This window comes from Lucilia sericata, unplaced genomic scaffold (assembly GCF_015586225.1).
Source record: "Lucilia sericata isolate MDLA Ls3-8-SP2 unplaced genomic scaffold, ASM1558622v1 Contig000036F_arrow, whole genome shotgun sequence".
Lineage (NCBI taxonomy): Eukaryota > Metazoa > Arthropoda > Insecta > Diptera > Calliphoridae > Lucilia > Lucilia sericata.
The window spans coordinates 1,044,010-1,064,585 of record NW_023994074.1 but is presented as its reverse complement, the minus strand read 5'-3'; the positions used below and the strand labels follow the sequence as shown (position 1 = coordinate 1,064,585).

At 29.6% G+C, this 20,576-nt stretch overlaps 6 protein-coding genes across 6 annotated transcripts; 2 read left to right on the top strand and 4 right to left on the bottom strand.

Moving 5' to 3' along the window:
- Positions 1–791: 791 nt before the first annotated feature.
- Positions 792–2,357, bottom strand: LOC119612941 (mitochondrial amidoxime reducing component 2-like). The gene is made up of 3 exons (XM_037968834.1): positions 1,739–2,357; positions 1,378–1,676; positions 792–962 (listed from the first exon to the last, which is right to left on the bottom strand). Exons 1-3 carry the CDS (start codon positions 2,297–2,299, stop codon positions 854–856), a joined length of 969 nt encoding a protein of 322 aa, XP_037824762.1. The 5' UTR covers positions 2,300–2,357; the 3' UTR covers positions 792–853.
- Positions 2,358–6,545: 4,188 nt separating this feature from the next.
- On the top strand, positions 6,546–8,260 carry LOC119612872 (mitochondrial amidoxime-reducing component 1). Its single transcript, XM_037968759.1, has 4 exons — positions 6,546–6,801; positions 6,867–7,483; positions 7,658–7,944; positions 8,007–8,260. The coding sequence occupies exons 1-4, from the start codon at positions 6,795–6,797 to the stop codon at positions 8,116–8,118; spliced, it is 1,023 nt and encodes a 340-aa protein (XP_037824687.1). The 5' UTR covers positions 6,546–6,794; the 3' UTR covers positions 8,119–8,260.
- A 5-nt stretch (positions 8,261–8,265) lies between these two features.
- On the bottom strand, positions 8,266–11,287 carry LOC119612861 (vesicle-associated membrane protein 7). Its single transcript, XM_037968747.1, has 5 exons — positions 10,991–11,287; positions 10,531–10,858; positions 10,235–10,463; positions 10,098–10,165; positions 8,266–9,274 (listed from the first exon to the last, which is right to left on the bottom strand). Exons 2-5 carry the CDS (start codon positions 10,732–10,734, stop codon positions 9,116–9,118), a joined length of 660 nt encoding a protein of 219 aa, XP_037824675.1. The 5' UTR covers positions 10,735–10,858; positions 10,991–11,287; the 3' UTR covers positions 8,266–9,115.
- Positions 11,288–14,750: 3,463 nt separating this feature from the next.
- Positions 14,751–17,044, top strand: LOC119612901 (transcription initiation factor TFIID subunit 5). The gene has a single exon (XM_037968794.1). It carries the CDS (start codon positions 14,856–14,858, stop codon positions 16,914–16,916), a length of 2,061 nt encoding a protein of 686 aa, XP_037824722.1. The 5' UTR covers positions 14,751–14,855; the 3' UTR covers positions 16,917–17,044.
- On the bottom strand, positions 16,954–18,027 carry LOC119612912. The gene is made up of 3 exons (XM_037968805.1): positions 17,717–18,027; positions 17,477–17,655; positions 16,954–17,424 (listed from the first exon to the last, which is right to left on the bottom strand). The coding sequence occupies exons 1-3, from the start codon at positions 17,933–17,935 to the stop codon at positions 17,070–17,072; spliced, it is 753 nt and encodes a 250-aa protein (XP_037824733.1). The 5' UTR covers positions 17,936–18,027; the 3' UTR covers positions 16,954–17,069.
- A 283-nt stretch (positions 18,028–18,310) lies between these two features.
- On the bottom strand, positions 18,311–20,153 carry LOC119612933 (sulfotransferase 1C4). Its single transcript, XM_037968826.1, has 5 exons — positions 19,787–20,153; positions 19,496–19,730; positions 19,178–19,382; positions 18,987–19,113; positions 18,311–18,838 (listed from the first exon to the last, which is right to left on the bottom strand). Exons 1-5 carry the CDS (start codon positions 19,941–19,943, stop codon positions 18,459–18,461), a joined length of 1,104 nt encoding a protein of 367 aa, XP_037824754.1. The 5' UTR covers positions 19,944–20,153; the 3' UTR covers positions 18,311–18,458.
- Between the last annotated feature and the right edge of the window lie 423 nt (positions 20,154–20,576).

The window sequence follows — 20,576 nt, the reverse complement described above, 5'->3', positions numbered from 1 at the left end:
TCAAAAAACGATTTAATAGCTTTAAATACCTGCCACTAGTAAGTAACTCCAACATGATTGAATTTGTATTATTGGTAGCACTCATTTTTTTCGCTTTTGTATGTCTGGTGGTCTTTGGTCTAATAGTACTAGAATCAGCAAAAATTTGTTACTTTTTAAATTTTTTTTAATCATTTTGTCTACGATGAGTACCATATCAATTAAAAAAAAAACTTCATCTGTTGAAAATATAAAAAGTAGAAAAATAAAACTCTCTCTGAATAGGGAAAATGACTACGAGATTTTCAATCAAATTTTTCTAAGACTAGTTTTTAATAGAAATTTGCCAGTAACATGAAAAACAAAGAACAACAAGTGGGTGGTGAAAAGTGAGTGCCGTAGGTTGTGATTGTATTATTATCGTCAATGTCATCATTGTAATAACGGGTAAGCGTGTCTGAATAGCATCTATTTAATTGCTCACAGGTAGATGAATAAGCAGTGATTGACTAGAACAGTGAGTTTTATTGTTAATCATTAATTTAGGAAATGATTAAAGCATTTGGGGGCACTTGCTGAAGGGTTTAAAGAGAACATATTTTAAATAGTAGACAAATAGAAGTGATGTTTTTAAGTTTTTATGAAAAACACTCTTAATTTAAAGTTATTTAATAACTGGCTCCAGTAGTATATAAATATAAATTTTAAAATATTATTAAAATAATATTGCTGATTACAAAAAAACATACGCTGTTCTAAAGTCGTTCATATACATACATATGTACATAGTTTAATATAGAATTATGCCAGTCTTTTAGTAAATGATCGATATGAATAAATATTTATTAGCTAAATCAGGAATAGTTACATAATATTATGAAATAATAGCATAAACCGGATCTTTAATCTTAAAATTGCCTTCTTGAAAAACTTTGTAATATGCACCCAAGGTTGGCTCTTTGGAATCATGAATTAAACGATATCTGAAAATAAAATTTAAAAATATAATTCCGATTACACAAACAAAACAGATTTCAAATCGTTAGCTGTTAATACATTTTTTAAATAATGATCGTCAAAATATTTCTGAAATTATCAAACTTTTTTTAGAAAACTTTTGGGAAATTTTTGTAATTTAAATTTTTACCATACTTTTGGAAATATTTCGAACATACTTATGTATAAAGAAGATATCTGGGATCTTCAGAAAATTATTTTCAAAAAACCACAGATAGCTTAATCGAATTCGCAATATATAAGAATTCAGAATATATTAGTTAAATTGTAAAAATTCCAAACGAAATTACAAAGTTGTATGTACTAAGGTAGATAGTAGATAGATCTTATATATTTCCCATAATTTTAATATTGTTCAAATTTAAAAACATTTATACTTACTCTTTCAAAGTCTTTAATGGTTCGAAAGATGGATTCCTTTTACAAGTATTTATATCAATATTCGTTAATATACATCTTAAACAGGGAGCCTCATAACGCAATATACAATTATCGGCCACATTCTCCTCACCAAATCTCAGCCATTTCCAGTTATCTTCAGCATAGGACTTAATATTATTCAATGAATTAATCAAAACATTTCCACGAAATTGTAAATGATGAACATGATTTTTTGTAGTTAAACGTTGATTCAGATCAGTAACCGATTTATTATGCATGACCATAACGGGTATAAACATCTGAAAAAAAAAAATTACATTTGAATAACCAAACTAAATCACTTTATTTACATATTACTTACAGTTTTATCTAAATTATATTTGGATTCGTTATTTATGTTTAAAAACAATTTTAGTCCCACAGATTTATTTAAGATCACCTTTGAAAACCATTTATGATGTTCTGGCTCACCCTCCACCAGATGACATTTATTTGCCTTAACATATTTCACTGTGATTTGTTTCGTTTTTAATTCATCCAAATTTAGGTTTAACGTTTCCATGCCGGGAGCCTTAATAACTAAAGTGTTATTAGGTCTCACTTCGGTGTTAATACTTAACATTTTTGGATAAGTGCCGGCATAAATAAAGTGGCCCGTTTCATCACATAAAACCAAACAGCGATCTTTCAGCTCGTCTATATACAAACCATCAACTTTGCATTGTACTTGTTGTAATAAAAGCGCGGCACCAGATTTAACCGGATACATAGCTATTTCTTCTACCGTACCAATTAATTGCCATTTGGCATTTTTGGGTGGTTGAAGTAAACGTTTCCTGCGATTGTTATAGTATGTTATATAGGTTAAACCTATAGCACCCAAACTAGCGCCTATTATTGTATACCAAAGATTTGTTCTCATTTCTAAGGCGGTGTAAAATATTATAAAAACTATTTTTTTATAGTTTTAGATAATAACTCAAACTATATTTTTGTGTTATGTTCTAACTGAAAATTATCTAAAATTCACTTTTCCCGATAAGATCTTTATAAAGTTAGACACTTTTGTTGCTCTTTCAATACTCTTCGAGGGGAAAAATTGATTACAGTGTAAACATTATTTGTACTATATATATAATTAGGAGATATGTAATAATTTAAATTGTCATACTATATGTTTAAATATGATATATAAATATTAGACTAATCTATTCTAAAACAAGTAATGGTGCCCTATTCGTCTAAGTCGAATATTAGATACCACTTCATCATAGCACATTTATAAAAATTATAGTTTTTTTTTTTAATTTTAATGTTTGTTTTTTTATTTTTGAAAATATTTTGGAATATACCTATCCCGAGAACTTTATTATTTTCCTATACATTGAATCACATGAAAGGCTGCAAAAGTAAATTTCTTGTGATATATATTAGTGCTGTAATATTCTACTACTTTTGATTACTCAATACTACTCAATACTTTTCGTTTGGGTACTCAATACTACTCGATACTTTTAAAGGTTTTATTTTAAATTAAAAACGAGGAATTTTTCCTTTTTTAAGTAAAGTTAGACCAGACATCACACCACTTTTGAGACATTTTATTTTTTTAGATAGCGTCGATAAATATTTGTAACTTTTTAACTATTATTGCAGTTTTTAAATTATTTTTACATTGATTTGATATTGCTAAGAGTTGCATTTCTAATAATGATATGGTTTATATTAGATTTTAGAGCTGTATTTTTTCACATCACAGCCGTTAAATTTAAATAAGTTAAATCCATATACAAGTCTGAAAGTATTGAGTAACTACTTTTTAGTATTGAGTACCCAAAAAATAGGGCAAATACTCGATACTCGATACCCACTACTCAATACTTTAACAGCACTAATATATATATATATATATATATTACTTTAAAGGATTATAAACGCAAGGAAAAACTTAAGTGGCACATTTCTCACGAAGGTTAAGGATATAAAAACTTAAAGAAGCTTTCACAAGTTCTCGCAAGCACTACGTACATATTTTTTTAAAGCTTTTTACAATAGACGGTGGGTGATGAATAAAAAAAAGAAACTAAATATAGTCTTTCAATTCAACAATATGAATTATGGACCAGAATTTCTCTATCACATTAGATAATGTGTCCTAAATAATAAAATACTCCCGTTTTGCCAACCTTATGATTTAAATCTGTTATGTCATTTGATAACCAAATCTGTCGACTTCAAAATAGGGTTTAAACATCTCTTGTGTCCCTTCCCTACTTGAGGATATATAAGAAGTTAAGCATTTACTTTAAAGGCGACCGATTTTTTTTTTAATTTTTAAGTATCTCAAAGATATTGGAGAAGATCAATTTCTTTATCAAGTACTGGACAAGTAAGTTTATTCATAACACTACAAAACTGTTTTACTATATGTTTTTTAGAATTTCGATCGAAAAGTTTTCAATTTTCGAAAATTTTCGTTTTGCTACCTAGTACCTATAGCAGTTGTCATTGTGATCAATCGGTCTGTCTAAAACTTAATGTTAACATTGGTAATTTAAATTTTTTTAAACAAATTTCCCCATTATAGAGTGTTTAATAATTCGTTATCAATTATTTAGTTGCTTTATAATAATATATTTATCATCTTATTTTTTTATTTGTTTACCTCTTCGCCTCCTTTTCCTTATCTTACTAGACAATTCCTCTCACATATTTAGTACTCTCCGGTCGTTTTGTGTTTGATGAAAGTTTACTTCTTATTGATTTTGCACAGTGGGTTATTGTTTATAGTGTTTATTTAAAGAGAATGTCTAAGTGATAAGTTAATAAAACAGATATTTTATTAGTTTTAGAAAAAAGAAGGTACTGCGGGGAGCTTCATTACTATCTTATCAGTCATATTGTTCTATCTATAAAAAAAATTTTTGACTGAAATGTAAAAACAATTTTTTTCTGATTACCTACTTAAAATACTAGACTAAAATGACCCTAAATATTTCATCAAGTACTACTTCCATTCTTATAAAGACAATTGTAATTCATTAAAAGTTTATACAACAAAATTTTTATAAAAATCATTTTTTAAAATTAGAAAATTATAAAACCTTTTCAGAATATAAAATTTCAGATAATAGGAAACATATTTATATCTCAAGTTTTAGTAAAATTAAATAATGTTCATCCATAAAGTGTGAAATTTACACATAATACAGATCCACATTTATTACACCAAAAAAAAAACGATATTAGCCCTAGCAAAGTGCCAAATATTTGCAAAATCCCCACTGTGACTAGATTTCATACAGTGAATCAACTAAGTTTTTTGCCTACCTTTTTTTAAGAGAATTTTGTTTTTTGTTCATAAATAAAATTAAAAAAAAAAAAAACAGGTAAAAAGTAAATTTATGTTTTCCAATTGAAAATAGAGATTATGTAGAATGGGAAAACCAGGAAAAAAATATAAAAATAAAAATTTTGGTGCATTTGTTGTTGGATTTTATTATTTTTCATCAGAATTTGCACGGCAATAAAGTATTTTGCATATTGAAATTTCCTGTTAATTTCGTTGGGGTTTTCAAATTATTTTTTAATTGCTTTTTGGAATTTATTGTTTTATTGTTAAAAGGACACGTGTTAAGTATTTTTCAATTGTAATTTTCAAAAATCATATCCTTATTGTGTGAAACTGTGTAGTTATTTGCATCAAAAATGTTTAAAGGGAAATAATGAGGCAATTCCAATATAAAAAATTAGTTTAGATTTTTAGAACAAGTATAAATCAATGAAATTCAATTATGAGATGTTTAATCAATCATTAAAAAATATAAAATATAGAAATTGATGAAATAACACAAAGAATTATTAAAAAAAACGCACTGAGTTGTCCTTCAAAATCTTTAACTGCCAAAGGAGAGCGACGTGTATCCAAGCAAAAACCATTGAAGTCCTCATTTTTCTTCTCCAAAGTCCATATACGAACTTAAAAGAACACTATGTGTAAATTTAGACCTCTAAACAGACCTTAGGTTGCTTGGAAACAATATAAAGTGAACTATCGTGTGGTACGGGAAAAATACTTAATTTAGATATTTACAAGTAGAGGCGGTTCTCATCACCTAAGATCCACAAAAGCAATATTTTTCAGCTAATACATACACTTATATATAGTTAGTACCCAAATCAAGAATAACTATCCAAATCCAACTACGCCTACTGTATTTTATTCATTAAATAATGCATTCAAAATATGATGTAGAATATCAAGATTCTAGCATGTAATAGTTCTATAGTGGTATACGGTGATATCCCCATACTTAGAGTGGTTAGGATGGTACTTAGTGTTAGCTTTATTGAATAAGAATCAATATTATACAATTCTAAATAAAATTCACACAGTACTCCCCAAATAGATGGGGTCTCCGTAATGTAGTTTTTGTTTATCAATACAAAATGACCAAAAACCCAGATTATTTTTGTTATAATCTATAGATTTATACCCCACTAAAATTTTTTTCTAGGTCCAAATCCATTGATTTCCTAATATATCATGTATCCAATTCAAAATTACTTATTATTTTCGAAATTAAATCAAAGAAACGATAGATTTCATGTTAAGTCAAATATTGAAAAATTCTTATAGGTATATAGGATAATAAATCAGTTAAGAAATGTCCAAACTTAGACGTTCCACTACTAAAATATCTAAAAAATGCTATTCTAATACATAGGAGTAATAAAAATATTAAATTTTATAAAATAATGCAGCAATATTAAAAAAAATGAACAAAAAACCTAAAAAAGCAAAATACTTTATTGACCTTAAAAATTAACAATACGTTCACATTTTATCAAAAATCTCGTTAATTAATATCACGATTTTACTTTTTATGGTAGAAAATTAAAATATAAGATATTCTTTAAAAAGTACAACAAACAAATTGCTTTATTTTGCTAAAAATAATTGTTCAGATAAAGTTTTTTCTTAAAATTTATAAAATTTTACATAGGCAAATTACTTAATTGATTCACTGTATGTATATACCTGTTATAGGTATGCAGAAATGATTGTACTCAAAACAAGAGAATGAAAATCCAAAACAAACATATAAACCAACCGGTATCGCTAATGAAATATATACTGCACATTTTAAACGTTTCTCTTTTTTTCTACTGATGGAATTATACCCCCTCAGACATTTATACAAATGTTGTTGGTTTTTTTCTGTTTTGCTGCCTAGTATGTTAGTTGTTGTTATTTGCAAAATCTTCGTCTGGTTTATTTGTCTGTAGATGACTTGAATGAATTTCCATTTGAAATGTTTGCTTTAGTTTAAAATTGTGAACCTAAAGTTTATCATCATTTAGCGTTACAATTGCGTCTTGTTTTTTTTTAATAAAGAGAAAGAAAAAGCATAATAATGTCCAGTAGGTTTTTGATTTTTAAGAAAATGTATTTTTAAATTAATTAAAAATTAATTATTTTCTTAAAGCTTCCAGTGCAGCTGCTAATCGGGCCCTGTATGTAGGTCTAGGTTTGGGTGCTACGATGTTAACTGGTGCATTATCGTATATCTATTACAAGTACTTGAAACGTGATATTATGCCTTTAAAATGGCGTCGTGTTGGTACATTGGAACAAATTAATTTATTTCCCATTAAATCATGTGCCCCACTGGAAGTGTCAGCTGAGGAAGAGCTATTATGTGAAGTATTGGGTCTACGTTACAAAGGCATTAGAGATCGTGCTTTGATGTTGGTTAATGATAAATATGAAATGATTACAGCCCGTGTTTATCCCAAATTGGTGTTGGTTTTCTCTAAGTTGGTGGGTGAAACAAAATTGATATTAACCGCTGAGGGTATGGAACCTTTGGAATTAGATTTTGCTACTTTGGCCGATGAGGCACCCGGCAAAGATATACACACTTCGGTGTGGGGTACAAAATTAGATGCCATGTTGTGTGGTGAGAAATATGACAAATGGTTTTCACGTTATCTTTTGGGTAAGGAGTCGGGATTGCATTTAGTTTATTATCCATATCCGAAACCAGTAAGATCGGTGAATTCTCGTTTGACCAAAGAGCCGTTTATAACTAAAGAGGATTCGGTGAGTAAATAATTTTACGTGAAACTTTTCAAAATCTTAATACTTGAACAAAGAATATTAAAATCTAATGGTAATATTATATTATTTCTTATCATTATCTAAATTGCTTGTATAAACAAACAATATAAATATAACTTTTTTTCTTTTAATTTCTATTTACCCGCATACAACTAGGGTACCTTTGGCGATGCAACCAGTTATATGCTAATGAATTTAGCTTCTGTGGAAGATTTAAATACACGCTTACCTAATTCAGTGGATCCTTTACAATTTCGTGGTAATTTCCATTTGAAAATGGATACCAATAAAGCCTATGCAGAAGATAAATGGCAATGGGTGCGTATAGGAGATGAAGCTGTTTTTCGTAAAGTAGCACCATGTACGCGTTGCATATTCCCCAATATCAATGTTAAAACTGGCGAAAGAGATCCCAATGGCAATCCACTAAAAGAACTGAAAAGGTAAATAAATATGATCATTTTATAAAAAGAATATATTTTTATAGCTATTTACTTATTTTTAGCTATCGTTTAATAAACGACAATGTCAGTCCCACTTTGGGTATACACTTGGGTTTGAGACAAGCTGGTACTATCAAGGCAAATGATGTCATTTACGTAGAAGATGTTGAATGAATAAAACATTTGATTTTTTTTTATTAATATTATTGTTAAATTGAAATTAAATTATTGTAATTCTCCTATATTTGTTGAAATTTATTGTATTACGTTTCTAATTTTTTATTAATAAAGTGTTGCTTTTATAAATAAACATATTAGTTACTTTATAGTATTTTTTTATTAATTTAGTTTTTACTTGCAAATTAATTTTACAATGGAATATTATTTAACTATTTAGAATTTTCTTTTTAAAGCTTTTCACATTAGCTTTCTTTTACGTTTTTGTTTTTATATAATACATATATAAAATTATATTTTCTAAATAGATTTTATACAAAAACATTGACCAACAATAAATTTTACTTTAAAATAAAAAAAAAATGAGAATAAAATAATGTTTTACATAAAAATTTAACTTATTTTATTAGAAAATTATAAATAGAAATTTTAAGGCTGAAACCAAAAAATATAGAAGTCGTTTTTATTAAATCTAACGATTCTCTACTATGTTCTCTGACTCTAGTTATAAACACTACAAAACTGGAATTTAACAAATATGAATGTTCTGAATCAGATCTTTAAGAGTTTAGATTATTTAACCTTTCGAAGTTTAAAGGAAACATTTAACATGGCAGGTCTTGTCTTTTCTTGTTAATATTCAAACATTTTTGCAGTGTTTTTACATTTCTTTTACAATTTTTTTCTTTTTTTTTAATTCTTGAATATATTTAATATCATACCATTTTGAATACCTTTTTTTTTTTGAAGAAAATGAGAAAATCTTACAAATATTGAACTGATAATTTTTTTCATATAAATATAAAAATATATGTTTGCATATGATAAAATGGTATTTCATAGTCATAATTTAAAGTGTTTATGATTTTAGGCTTTTAAGCTTTCTTTGAAATTAAACTTTAAACATTTACTTATGACCACGAATTACCCTTTTAAGTTAATAATAAGAGTTTAATATTTTTCAGGCTTAATTCCGAAGTTATTGTTTTGTTGTCTATGCTAGACATCCTTTCCAGGCCAAACCGCCACAGGCCATGCTGACAATAACATAAAGTACGAAAATTATAATAAGACCAACAATTACGTATAGACGTACATTTTTCCAAAACATTTGTCGGGCCAGATTACGTGAAGCTTTGCGAAATGCTACAGACTGAAAAAAGATGGGAAATTTTCATAATGTAAATGATTTCTGGCAAAAATTCTTTTAAAAATTAAATATATGAATATTTTTGGAAAAAAGTTGTTAGTTAGTTAGTTAGTTAGTTAGTTAGTTAGTTAGTTAGTTAGTTAGGTAGTTAGTTAGTTAGGTAGTTAGTTTGAAAGGAGGATGAATATACATCAAATCCGAAGAAATACACCTAGGCCTCTATCGGGCCTGTTGTGCGCTCCTTAACCAGTGCCTCAGGTGGGAATCGAACCCACCACCTCCGGTCTACCAGACTAGAACACTAACCTACCGGAGGCCAGAGAAGTATGTACTTTTTGGAGAAAATTTAGATTTAATTTTTGGTGAAAATTTGAATTTTTAGTGATAATTTAAATATTTATCAAAAAAATTTAATTTTAATTAAAATGTTGAATTTTTTAATTTAATATTTTTATAATAAATTTAATTTTTGTTAAAAATTAAAAATCGTGTGAAAAATTTAAATATTTTTGGTAAAAAATCTAATTTATAGAAAAAATAAAAATCCAAAAATCGAATTTTAAATAAAAAATTTTGATTTTAATATAAATTAGAGTTTTATATACAAAATTTTGAGTTTTTACAAAATCCACATTTTAGATTTTTGGAACAAAATACATAATAAAAATCGCATTTGGTAGAAAAAAGTTTTTGGTGAAAACCTTTTATAATAAACGGATATTTCTAAATTAAAATATGTAATTTTTCCAATATTTCTAAAGAATCCCCAAGGATTAAGATAAAAAATAAACTATTTTTACTAAAAAGTTATTAAAAATCTACTTACATTGTTACTTAAATTTTCTGTCTTATTAACCAGTAGTTCCAATTTTTCACCACGATCTCTAAGATTATCTAAAAAGAATATTAAAAAGAAATAATATATTTAAAAAAATAATTCATTTATATTAGTTTAATACTCACCAATATTTTTAACCATAATATCTTTTAATTCATCAATTTGTCCATGTACCCGAGAAATGGCATCGACCTCATTCGATTGACTAAAGAAAGTCATTTGTTGAGCCAATACCTTAGAAAATTCCGTATTCATGGCATAGGCGATGGCAGTGGCCACGGTCAAACCATAAGTTTGTATAAATTTCTGTTTAATATCAGCCAAAAATAGAAAAGCTCGCGACCTTTCGAATTCCTAAGGAAGTTAATTAATTTAAACAAAAAAAAAACAAGATAACATAAAATTTTGATCTAAAACTTACGTTGTCGGTGATGCACATATAAATCAATTTATGTTCACACACATAATGTATCAAATAGTCGCCATGAGAGTAGGTCAATTTGTGGTTATCCATAGTGATCTTGGAGATAATTTGATCTGTTACTTCAGCGAAATTTCCTACACACTCAGCATACTTGGCAAGTACGGTGGTGCCGCGCGAGATTACGGAATATAAAATGGGCATAATGCCAGGTTTAATAAATATAATACAAGTAGAATTCTGGAAAAAGTTGTGAAATTTTTTCTGTAATATCCACTTCCCCTCCCTTTTGTGTTTGTTTATAGCTAGCTGTCTTAAAAGGGAAGACCTAAAAAGTTATAATTTTGATTCATTGGTGTGGGTTTTTTGTAATACAATACTTTATATTCATTAGCAAACTTGCATTGTTTTACTGTAAAATAATTAAAATTTTTGTTTGTCTTAATCTAAGATTACTCACCACAATGGGTACTTTTTGTTTTCTTTCTTGAATGTTGATATTTTTTTGGACAAAACCGATGCTAGTTTTTTCTCTTTGTTTGCCGATGTTTACCTTTTACTTTTCTTTTTTTAAAAGGTTATAACTTGCATTATATTATATTGCCTTTAAGAAATCTTATATGAATTGTTTTGCTTGATTAATTAATTTTTAAAAGTGCATATAATATGCGAATTTTCGTTATTTACTTCGTCGGTATTGTTTTCTTTTTTCTCCATGAAAATTAAAAAAAAAATGTCATTTCTATTGCATTTTCAGAGAACACCTCTGTTTTTAGATGTATAATAACACAGAGTTGCATATTACAGTAGAAAAGTGGAGTATGTTGTTTAATAGTAAGGTCAACATAGTGATTTTTTCAAAACTGCAAAGGGGAAATACTTCCGACTTATTAAAAAATATAATCGATATACATAAACCGACTGATTTATCATCGCATAGCCTAGCCGGCTGAACCTAGAATCATGTTATGTTAACAGACGATGTATTTTATAGTTTAATTAAAAAATAACCGGACAATTGTCTTCTTCTTTTTGTTCTTATTTGAACTTTTATTAATATTGATTCAATAAACATAAAATTAAAAATACAAGGTTAGTTATTGTTACTTTATTATTATTTAACTGGTACTTTTTGAAATTTCTATATTATATATTAATATATATGAATTAAATCATTAATTCAGGGCTCTGAATGATTTAAAAGCCAATTTAATATAATGGTGTTTTTATTATACGATAACTAGGGATGCCAAACGGGAATTCCCGATTCCCGAAAATCCCGGGATTTTCGGGATTTGAAAGTACCGAAAACCGGGATTTTAAAAAATGAAATCCCGGGAAATTTCGGGATTTTAAAATCCCGAATTTTTAAGTATTTTTCCGCTATTTTATACATTATAAAGTACTTAATAAGAGAATTTAAAAAGTTTTTGGACTTAAGATGACTCTACTAACTTACAAGCTGAAATATCAAAAAAAAAAGTAAGAGTGCTATATTCGGCTATGCCGAATATGCTTTTCTATAAACATCAGGGTGATATTACTCAACAAATTTACTGATAGGACCTTATATGAGAGGTAGGGTGAATCATTGACCATTTTTATAAAATTTTTCATAATTTTTTTAGACCAATTTTGGTTCATACACTTTCCGGTAGGAAGATTTACGTTCCTATAAAAGTTTCTTAGCTTTTGGCGAGTAAGAAACTTACTTATCTCAAATTTCATCTCTACACTCGTACTTGTAAGCCAGTAATGAGCGTTAAAGTATTTATCTGAATGGGACCTTATGTAGGGGTAGGGTCAATTATGAACCGAAACACATAAAACTTGGTAGAGAGATTTTGGCTCGCATGAAACATATGTGTATCGAATTTCATCGCTATACTCGTATTTTTAAGCCAGTAATGAGCGTTAAAGTCATTTTTTTAACGGGACCTTATATGGGGGTAGGGTCAAATATGAACCGACCCACATAAAATTTGGTAGAGAGGTTTTGGCTCGTCAGGGATTTACGAATATCAAATTTCATTGCTATACTAAATAGGCATAGATACTATCGGATATATAAAAATAACAAGTACGAAATTATAGGCGGGCGAGGCCGACCATATAACCCCATACACCAGTTATGAGAGTAAAATGTAATTTAGTTTTCATAATAAAAGTATACCTCGCCTCCGATATATCCTAGCACTTTATTGTTAAAAAACTATTTTTCTGAAATATGCTTGGGGGATCCTCATAAAATTTGGATCGTCGATCCCCATAAAATTTGGAGGGCGAATTTACGGTTACATAAAATGTTTTATGCTGAATTTCATTGCGTTCTCTTTTTAAGCGAATTGTGGACACTAATTCTTTTTTAAAGCTGTGTTTTGTATGGGGGCTCGGATCAAAAGCCCGATCATTTCAAATTTCATCAGCGTATTTTAGGACAGTATAAAACAAAAGCACTACTCCGGAGAAACCCAATATACCATCCCTACTAAGGGTATAAAAAGGGCAATAAATAGGCATTGATACTATCGGATATCTATAATGGAAGTCAACCTGTCAATAAGATGGCGAGAAGATAATTCCCTTGGTTAGTGAACACGGGATATAAGGTGGAGGAGATATAGGTGCAGTACAGGTGCTCTATGTAGCCTCGTATGGATCCCCATTACACATACTATTTAAATATTATTTGGAAACCATTGTAAATTTGGATATCATGGGTATTATTTCAGGTTTTTATTCTACTATTCAGTGCCTGGGATGGAAAGATTTTTATTCTAAGTATGTACTTTGAATTAATTTGTTTTTCTTTTCACAAAATGCTTATTGGAAAGTAAACACCTACTAAGAGTATTCATATTGCAATATGAAATAAAACATTTTATTTTTGTCGGTAAATTATTAAGATTTTTTGAATTTTTTTTATATTTTTCGGGATTTAGAAATCCCGAAAATCCCGGGATCCCGATATCGGGATTCCGGGATTTATTTAAAAATCCCGAATCCCGGGATTTCTAAAAACCAGTCCCGATTGGCATCCCTAACGATAACCCTATAAGAAATGAATGACCGAAACTAACACATACAAAATGATTTTACTAACACACACGCAACATTTTTTTTTATAGAATTGTCGAAAAAAAATTTAATGGATGATTCCATCAACAATGACAGTCAAATGACCGGTAAACTGACCGTTACTGGACCCAATGTGTGGTATAGGGTTGAATTTGCATATGAAAGAATGAAACAACTACATTTTGATTAAAATGTATTAAAATTCATATTTTGATCAACAATGACAGCCAAATGACCGATCAAATGACTGTCACTGTGTTACAGAGTTGTATTTTTCGTCGTTACAAATTAATTGTTTCTGCGAAAGCCAAAGATCAAGAAGCGAAAAAATAAAAAAATTACAAAGTCTTTAAATTATTAAAAATAAAGAGAATTATTATAAACTAAATTTTAAAAAAGTTCAGGAAGTGGATCAGAAGATAAACAATTCGGAGTTTAATCAATCAATGGTAACATAAATATGTACTTATGATTTTTATATTTCGATATTTATGAATACTTATGTATTTCTTTACAGACAACTTATTTTCAAAAATTAATAGGAGCATCAGAGGACTTAAGATTCTGCGAGATATGTAAAATGGTGAAAAGACTGGTAATTTATGTATATGATTACTATATTAATAAAATTAACAATATATATATATTAAAATATCAATAAATTGTGTTTTATTATAAATTGGTATAGCCGTCAGATTTGACGGATATATTCATCAAGTGTGATTAGTCAACAATGACCGATTAATGCATCATTTTTTTATTTGTTAACTGTGATGGATATATCCATCAAGCATGATTAGTCAATCATGACTAATATTTATATCATCCATGATTAGTAAACAACAAAAGAGTGAGCAGCTCAAATATATGTTTTAAAGTCGATAGAATTCATAAGTGCGAGGGTGATGCAACATCACATGTACACAAATGTTTCCATCACTTTTTACATATTGCCCTTAAGAAAGTGATGGGAGCTTTGTTCTACGCAATGATGGGTATATTCTCAGTAGTGACAGTCAATTGACCGGTCAAATGACTGTCACTGTTCTTATAGGGTAATGTTCCCAAGTGCTGCTTTTGACAGTACTTTTTACTACTACAATATTTTACATCTGTGTAATTTTTGTTTTTTTTCTTGGAATCTTTAGTATTTTTTTCACTTCATTCATAAACAATACATTTTAGAGAAAAAAGTGGGAAAATAATTAAAAAAATATTACAATAATTTATGAACTCATTTAATTATCATGAATTCAAATACATTAGTTAATGGTATTAGTGAATCTCCAGTTTCTGGAGAAATCAAACCCATGGCCGATAAACGTGATTTGCTGGCTTTACTCAAACTCATCAAGAAGTATAATCTTAAACAGACTGAGGAATTGCTATGCCAGGAGGCAAATATTAAGCCGGATGAATTGGAAGAAGTAGATGATAAAGAAATTACCACGATTTTATCCACCGCCTTAGGGGAAAATGTAGAAAATACAAGTGGAGAAGGTAAACCAGGACCAGGAAGTGATCCTGAATTGTATGATGCTGCCTATAGAGATTTGCGTAATTTTGTTGATGAATCCTTGGATATTTATAAACATGAATTGTTTATGGTCTTGTATCCTATACTAGTGCAAATATATTTTAAGCTAGTAGCGGGTGGTTATGCCAAGTCGGCTAGAGAGTTTGTGGAAAAATATGGACCCGACTTGGACTATTATTACAGGGAAGATTTACAAAATCTATTGCTGATAACCAAACGTTCAGAAATGGAAAATAATGATTGGTATACCTCCATGGAAACGGATAAGTTTATCATACGCATGTCCCGCGATGCTCATTCATTATTTAAACGTCATATCCAAGATCGTAAGCAGGAGTTGGTGGCTGATATTGTGGCCAAGTATTTACACTTTGATACTTATGAAGGCACTGCTAGATCCAAAATACAATGTAATGCTACCGCTGGTTCTTTAATTGGTGAATCGCGCCGACAGGATAATAAAATAAGGGTCTATTATGGCTTATTAAAGGAAGTAGATTTTCAATCTATGACTACGCCCGCTCCCGCTGCTGTAGAAGAAGAAGATGACAATGATCCTGATGCCCCCGATAAGCCCAAAAAGAAGAAACCTAAGAAAGATCCTCTATTTTCTAAAAAATCCAAATCAGATCCAAATGCGCCCTCCATGGATCGTATTCCCTTGCCCGAGCTTAAAGATGCTGATAAATTAGAAAAGCTTAAGGCCTTAAGAGAAGCCTCTAAACGTGTGGCACTTAATAAAGAATCATTGCCCTCTATATGCTTATACACAATACTAAACTCCCACAATAGTGTTACTTGTTCGGAAATTTCTGAGGATTCCTATATGATGGCTGTGGGTTTTACAGATTCCAGTATAAAAGTATGGTCTTTAACACCCTCCAAATTGAGAGAAATGAAAAATGCTGAAATGCTTAAAGATATCGATAAAGATGCCGAAGATGTTTTAGTGCGCATGATGGATGATAGAACTGGTGAATCGGCTAGAACATTTTATGGTCACAGTGGACCAGTCTACAGATGTGCTTTTGCTCCAGAAAAAAATATGTTACTCTCCTGCTCAGAAGACACCACTATTCGGCTGTGGTCCCTGCACACTTGGACGTGTATAGTGGTTTTTAAGGGTCACTTGTTTCCTGTTTGGGATGTCAGATTTTCACCTCATGGCTATTATTTTGCTTCTTGTTCATATGACAAAACGGTACGTCTTTGGGCTACGGATTCTAATCAACCATTAAGAATTTTTACGGGTCATCTTTCCGACGTTGATTGTGTGCAATTCCATCCCAATTCCAACTATATAGCCAGTGGTTCTAGTGATAGAACTGTTAGATTATGGGATGTTTTAACCGGGCAACTGGTTCGTCTTATGACTGGTCACAAGGGACAAATAAATGCTTTATGTTTTTCCACATGTGGCCGTTACTTGGCATCAGGCTCCTCCGATCATCATGTCCTAGTGTGGGATTTATCGCATGGTCAATTGGTTACCTCCTTGGTAAGACATACTGGCTCCATACAAACCATGTGTTTCAGCAGAGACGGCACTGTTTTGGCAGTAGGCGGTCTTGACTGTTTCCTCACGTTATGGGATTTTACCAAATTGACTGAAGACTATATAACACAAAGCACCAATGCTTCGCACAATCCTGAGATTAGTGAAGGTGATACTTACTTATTGAGAGCTTTTCCCACCAAATCAACACCTTTTATGACATTGCATTTCACACGACGAAACTTACTCTTGGCTGTGGGCACCTTCAAATCATAAATTTTATTCTTAAGTTAATATTTTTCTTTTAATTTTCTTTTTTAGTTTGTAAGTAAATGTTCTTCAATTCATTTATTCCCAATAAAGAGTTAAGATGTGTAATTTAAAAAAAAGATAATAAATGATTTATAAAATTAAAATAGTTTTTCGAACTTAATTACTGTATTCCATGGGAACACATTCTTCTGCTGCCACATGCGTAGGCGAAGAGCCGTCTACCAAATGATCTGTTGGCTCACTATCTAATGATGGTTCATTACTAAACATTTCCGCCGGCACTGTTGCTGGAGCACGTTCTGGTATCAAATCCATAACCGAACGTTTAGACAACTGTCTTTCCACCTCTGCTTGAGCTTGCTGATTTACACCAACTACATCTAAGTGATTGAAGGCTGGGTTAGCTATTTGATCAGAAGTTTCATTGACAGGAGTTGGAACAGAGTTCTTCTTTTTGCGTCCCCGTGTGGAACCGGTTGCGGAACCATTCACACTTTGTTCTAGTTTACGCCTTTGAAAGAAATATTAAAACAGTTACTTGAGTAACTAATTATAAAACTTACTTTTTAATCTCCTTTGTAGCCTCATCCTCTGAAGATTCTTCAGTTTCTTCACTTTCCGAAGAAGTATTTTCAGGTTTCTCATATTGCAGCAGACGATCCAAGAGAAATGCTCTATCCCTAGATACTTTGAGCAAACGTCTCTGATTCGATCTTAAAGCATCTTGGAAAAATTCATTTTCCTAAAAAAAAACAATTTATTTTATTAAGATTTATAGTCAATATTCTTTAATCTTCACTTACATAGATCAAAAATTTTAGTTTTCTCTTTAAATACCTATACTGATTCTTATAATCCACATTGCTGCTGGTGGCACCTCCTCCACCCTGTCGACTTTCATCATTATCTTGACTATCTGAATCAGTGTCCTCATTCAATCCCATGTTTTGTTCATTATTTTCATTCTGTTGTGCTGCTTGTTGTTCATTGGCCAGACTACGACAATACCATCCATCTAACATTTTATTTTTATCCAGTTTTTTAAGATTTCTAGCAAGATGGTTAAAAAACAATCGTGTTTGTTTACTTTTTTCTTTTTGCTAGAGGTGGTAGTTTTTATGTGATGGCAACTAATATCGATAGCGATGTACTCGATTAGTTAGAAATAATTTAGTGATGATAACTTACTTAAGCAAATATTAGCGTTTTTTTTTTTTTACTTTAAAAATTTAATAAAACTGGCGTTTTTAACAGATTTAAAAAATTTCTAAAAATTTTAAAATATATATAATTTTTAATTTATAGATATGCGACTTGAATTATGAAATACTCTGTAAACTCGATTCGAAAACAATTATATCTTATATATAAAAGCGCAGAATATTCAGTATTTATATTTTATTGCATCATTCACCATATGATTAAAATTTATAATTTATTCGTTATTTTTATAATAAATATTAATTTAAAATATCGAAATAAAAATTGTTTTCCAACACACAAAAATATAATTTCTTAATATAGATTAAAAGTTAGACCATCATTCTACTGTAACAATTTATTTTCATTTTCTGCTATCCACTTTTCAGCTTTTTCCAATAGACCTGGCACCTTTCGAAATTCATTCTCCGATCCGCCCACTACACCTTTTCTTACAAAACCATCTTGTGATTTATTCAATACACCCACAGCACTTAATTCTTGACTATTTACAGCAGGATTATTACGGAAATTTGTAATATTTAAATGATCCAACAGCAGAGGCATTTTAGACTCGGCCAAAGGGCACTCTAAAAAATTTGCAATTTTTTTAATAGAATCTTCAAGATTTGCCACCATATCCTCATATTGAAGATACAAAACATTAGAGTCGTTTTTGTGTTGTTGCGCTTCTTTTAGATGGCTATAGTAAGGCATCCAGGGATCTAACAAAGAAATACGATTTAATAAAGAAGATATTAAAGTAATAGTAAAAATTTACTGGAGTTACTTTGTAATTCGATTCGAAAATAAAAATTCGAAGTAATTTTCTTTCCAAATCAAATTACTGATTGAACTCCTGTTAAACATTACTTAGACTCCTTTCAAAATAACCCCAATAACGTTCAAAATCTCCCACATAACCCTGAGTTCGAAATAAACGATTGAGATGATAAAAAGAAACTGCAACATCTTTAGGTCGTCGGGCTACATAAATGATCTGTATGGAAGAATTATATAATTTACGAAAAATATAAATGTTTTATTACATATATTAAACTTACTTTACTTTTCTGTTCCTTGATACTGGGCGGCAATAAAGAGAATGGAAAATGTGATTTAATAAAACGTCTTTGTGTATTTGGCATATCCGAAAAAAGTTTATAACCCGGTACTGATATGGTCTCTATAAATTCTTGATTTTCTTTACTATGTGCATTCTCCTTTAAAAGTTCTTCCTTAATAACGGGATGCATAAATAAATGGAATCTAAAAGGAATTAGAGAACACATTTATCAATTACTATAGTGCTGAAGTCTAGGCTATAGACCTGTCTACAGTCTTGTCTATACTCTAGCTTATTGTTTTCTTTTTGTACTTACTCAAAAAACGGAAATCTTTGTGTTAATGGTAGGCTTTTTGCCGTTTCAAAATCCAAATTATTTGCCAACAACCAAACCAATTCCTGAGTCCAAGTAGTACCGGAACGAGGGAATGTTACTACCCAAATATCATTAGGACGAGCTTGAAAATTATAATAAGATTCAGCTTCTTGCTTATATTTAAGTGGGAAGAAATACTTCTCGGGACCAACTTGTACAAAACCATCCTTTTCGCCTAGTATAACAAAAAATCCATAAGTTAAAAAAAAACTTAAATTATCTTCACTTTACCATGAAAATATTTTAATAGTTCCTCGTTGGTTTTTTCATCGACTAGAGAAATTTCGTAGGGAAATTTTAATTTTGTTTTTAATGCCGCCATTCTATTAGCAACTGTTGAGTGTACAAGGTATATGAATACAATGTTAACAGCGTAAGTGAAATTCATTTATAATTTCTTATTTGTTTATTAACTATATAAAATAAAATATGTGTGTTTGTTTGCAATGAGACTAATAACAACGACTATCTGCTGCGTCAACAACTATATAACTACACATAGACCTTGCAACCAGTTTTTGTCTCTTCTTAATGGTTACAAAATAGAAACAAATCTTACAAGACTGTAACCGGTTTTTTGATAATCATCGGTTGTAATAATTACTATAAATGTTCTTTAATAATTAAAGTATGAACATTTGGTGCAGATTTAAAAAAACTCTGTTTAGCTGTTATAGATATGATATCGAACGAACAAATTTTAACATCTTGTAATTGAGGAGATTTTGTTAAGAGTTAATCCAATATATTTGATTACATTTTTGAAATAAAACCATTTTATTGTATTGTAAATAATTTTATATTTTTGTTCGTTATTAACTGGAACAATAAAGGAGATAAAAAAATAAATAGTGTAACATTTTCCACATAAATTTCTTAACAAACTAAAAAAAAAATTATACATACATATATATTTTTTAACGATTCACAAGAAACGAATAATTGCGTACTCTAGAAAAATGGCCATAAACCTGCAATGTAATTTAAACGCCAGTAGAATTACAAGCAAAAATATGAAAAT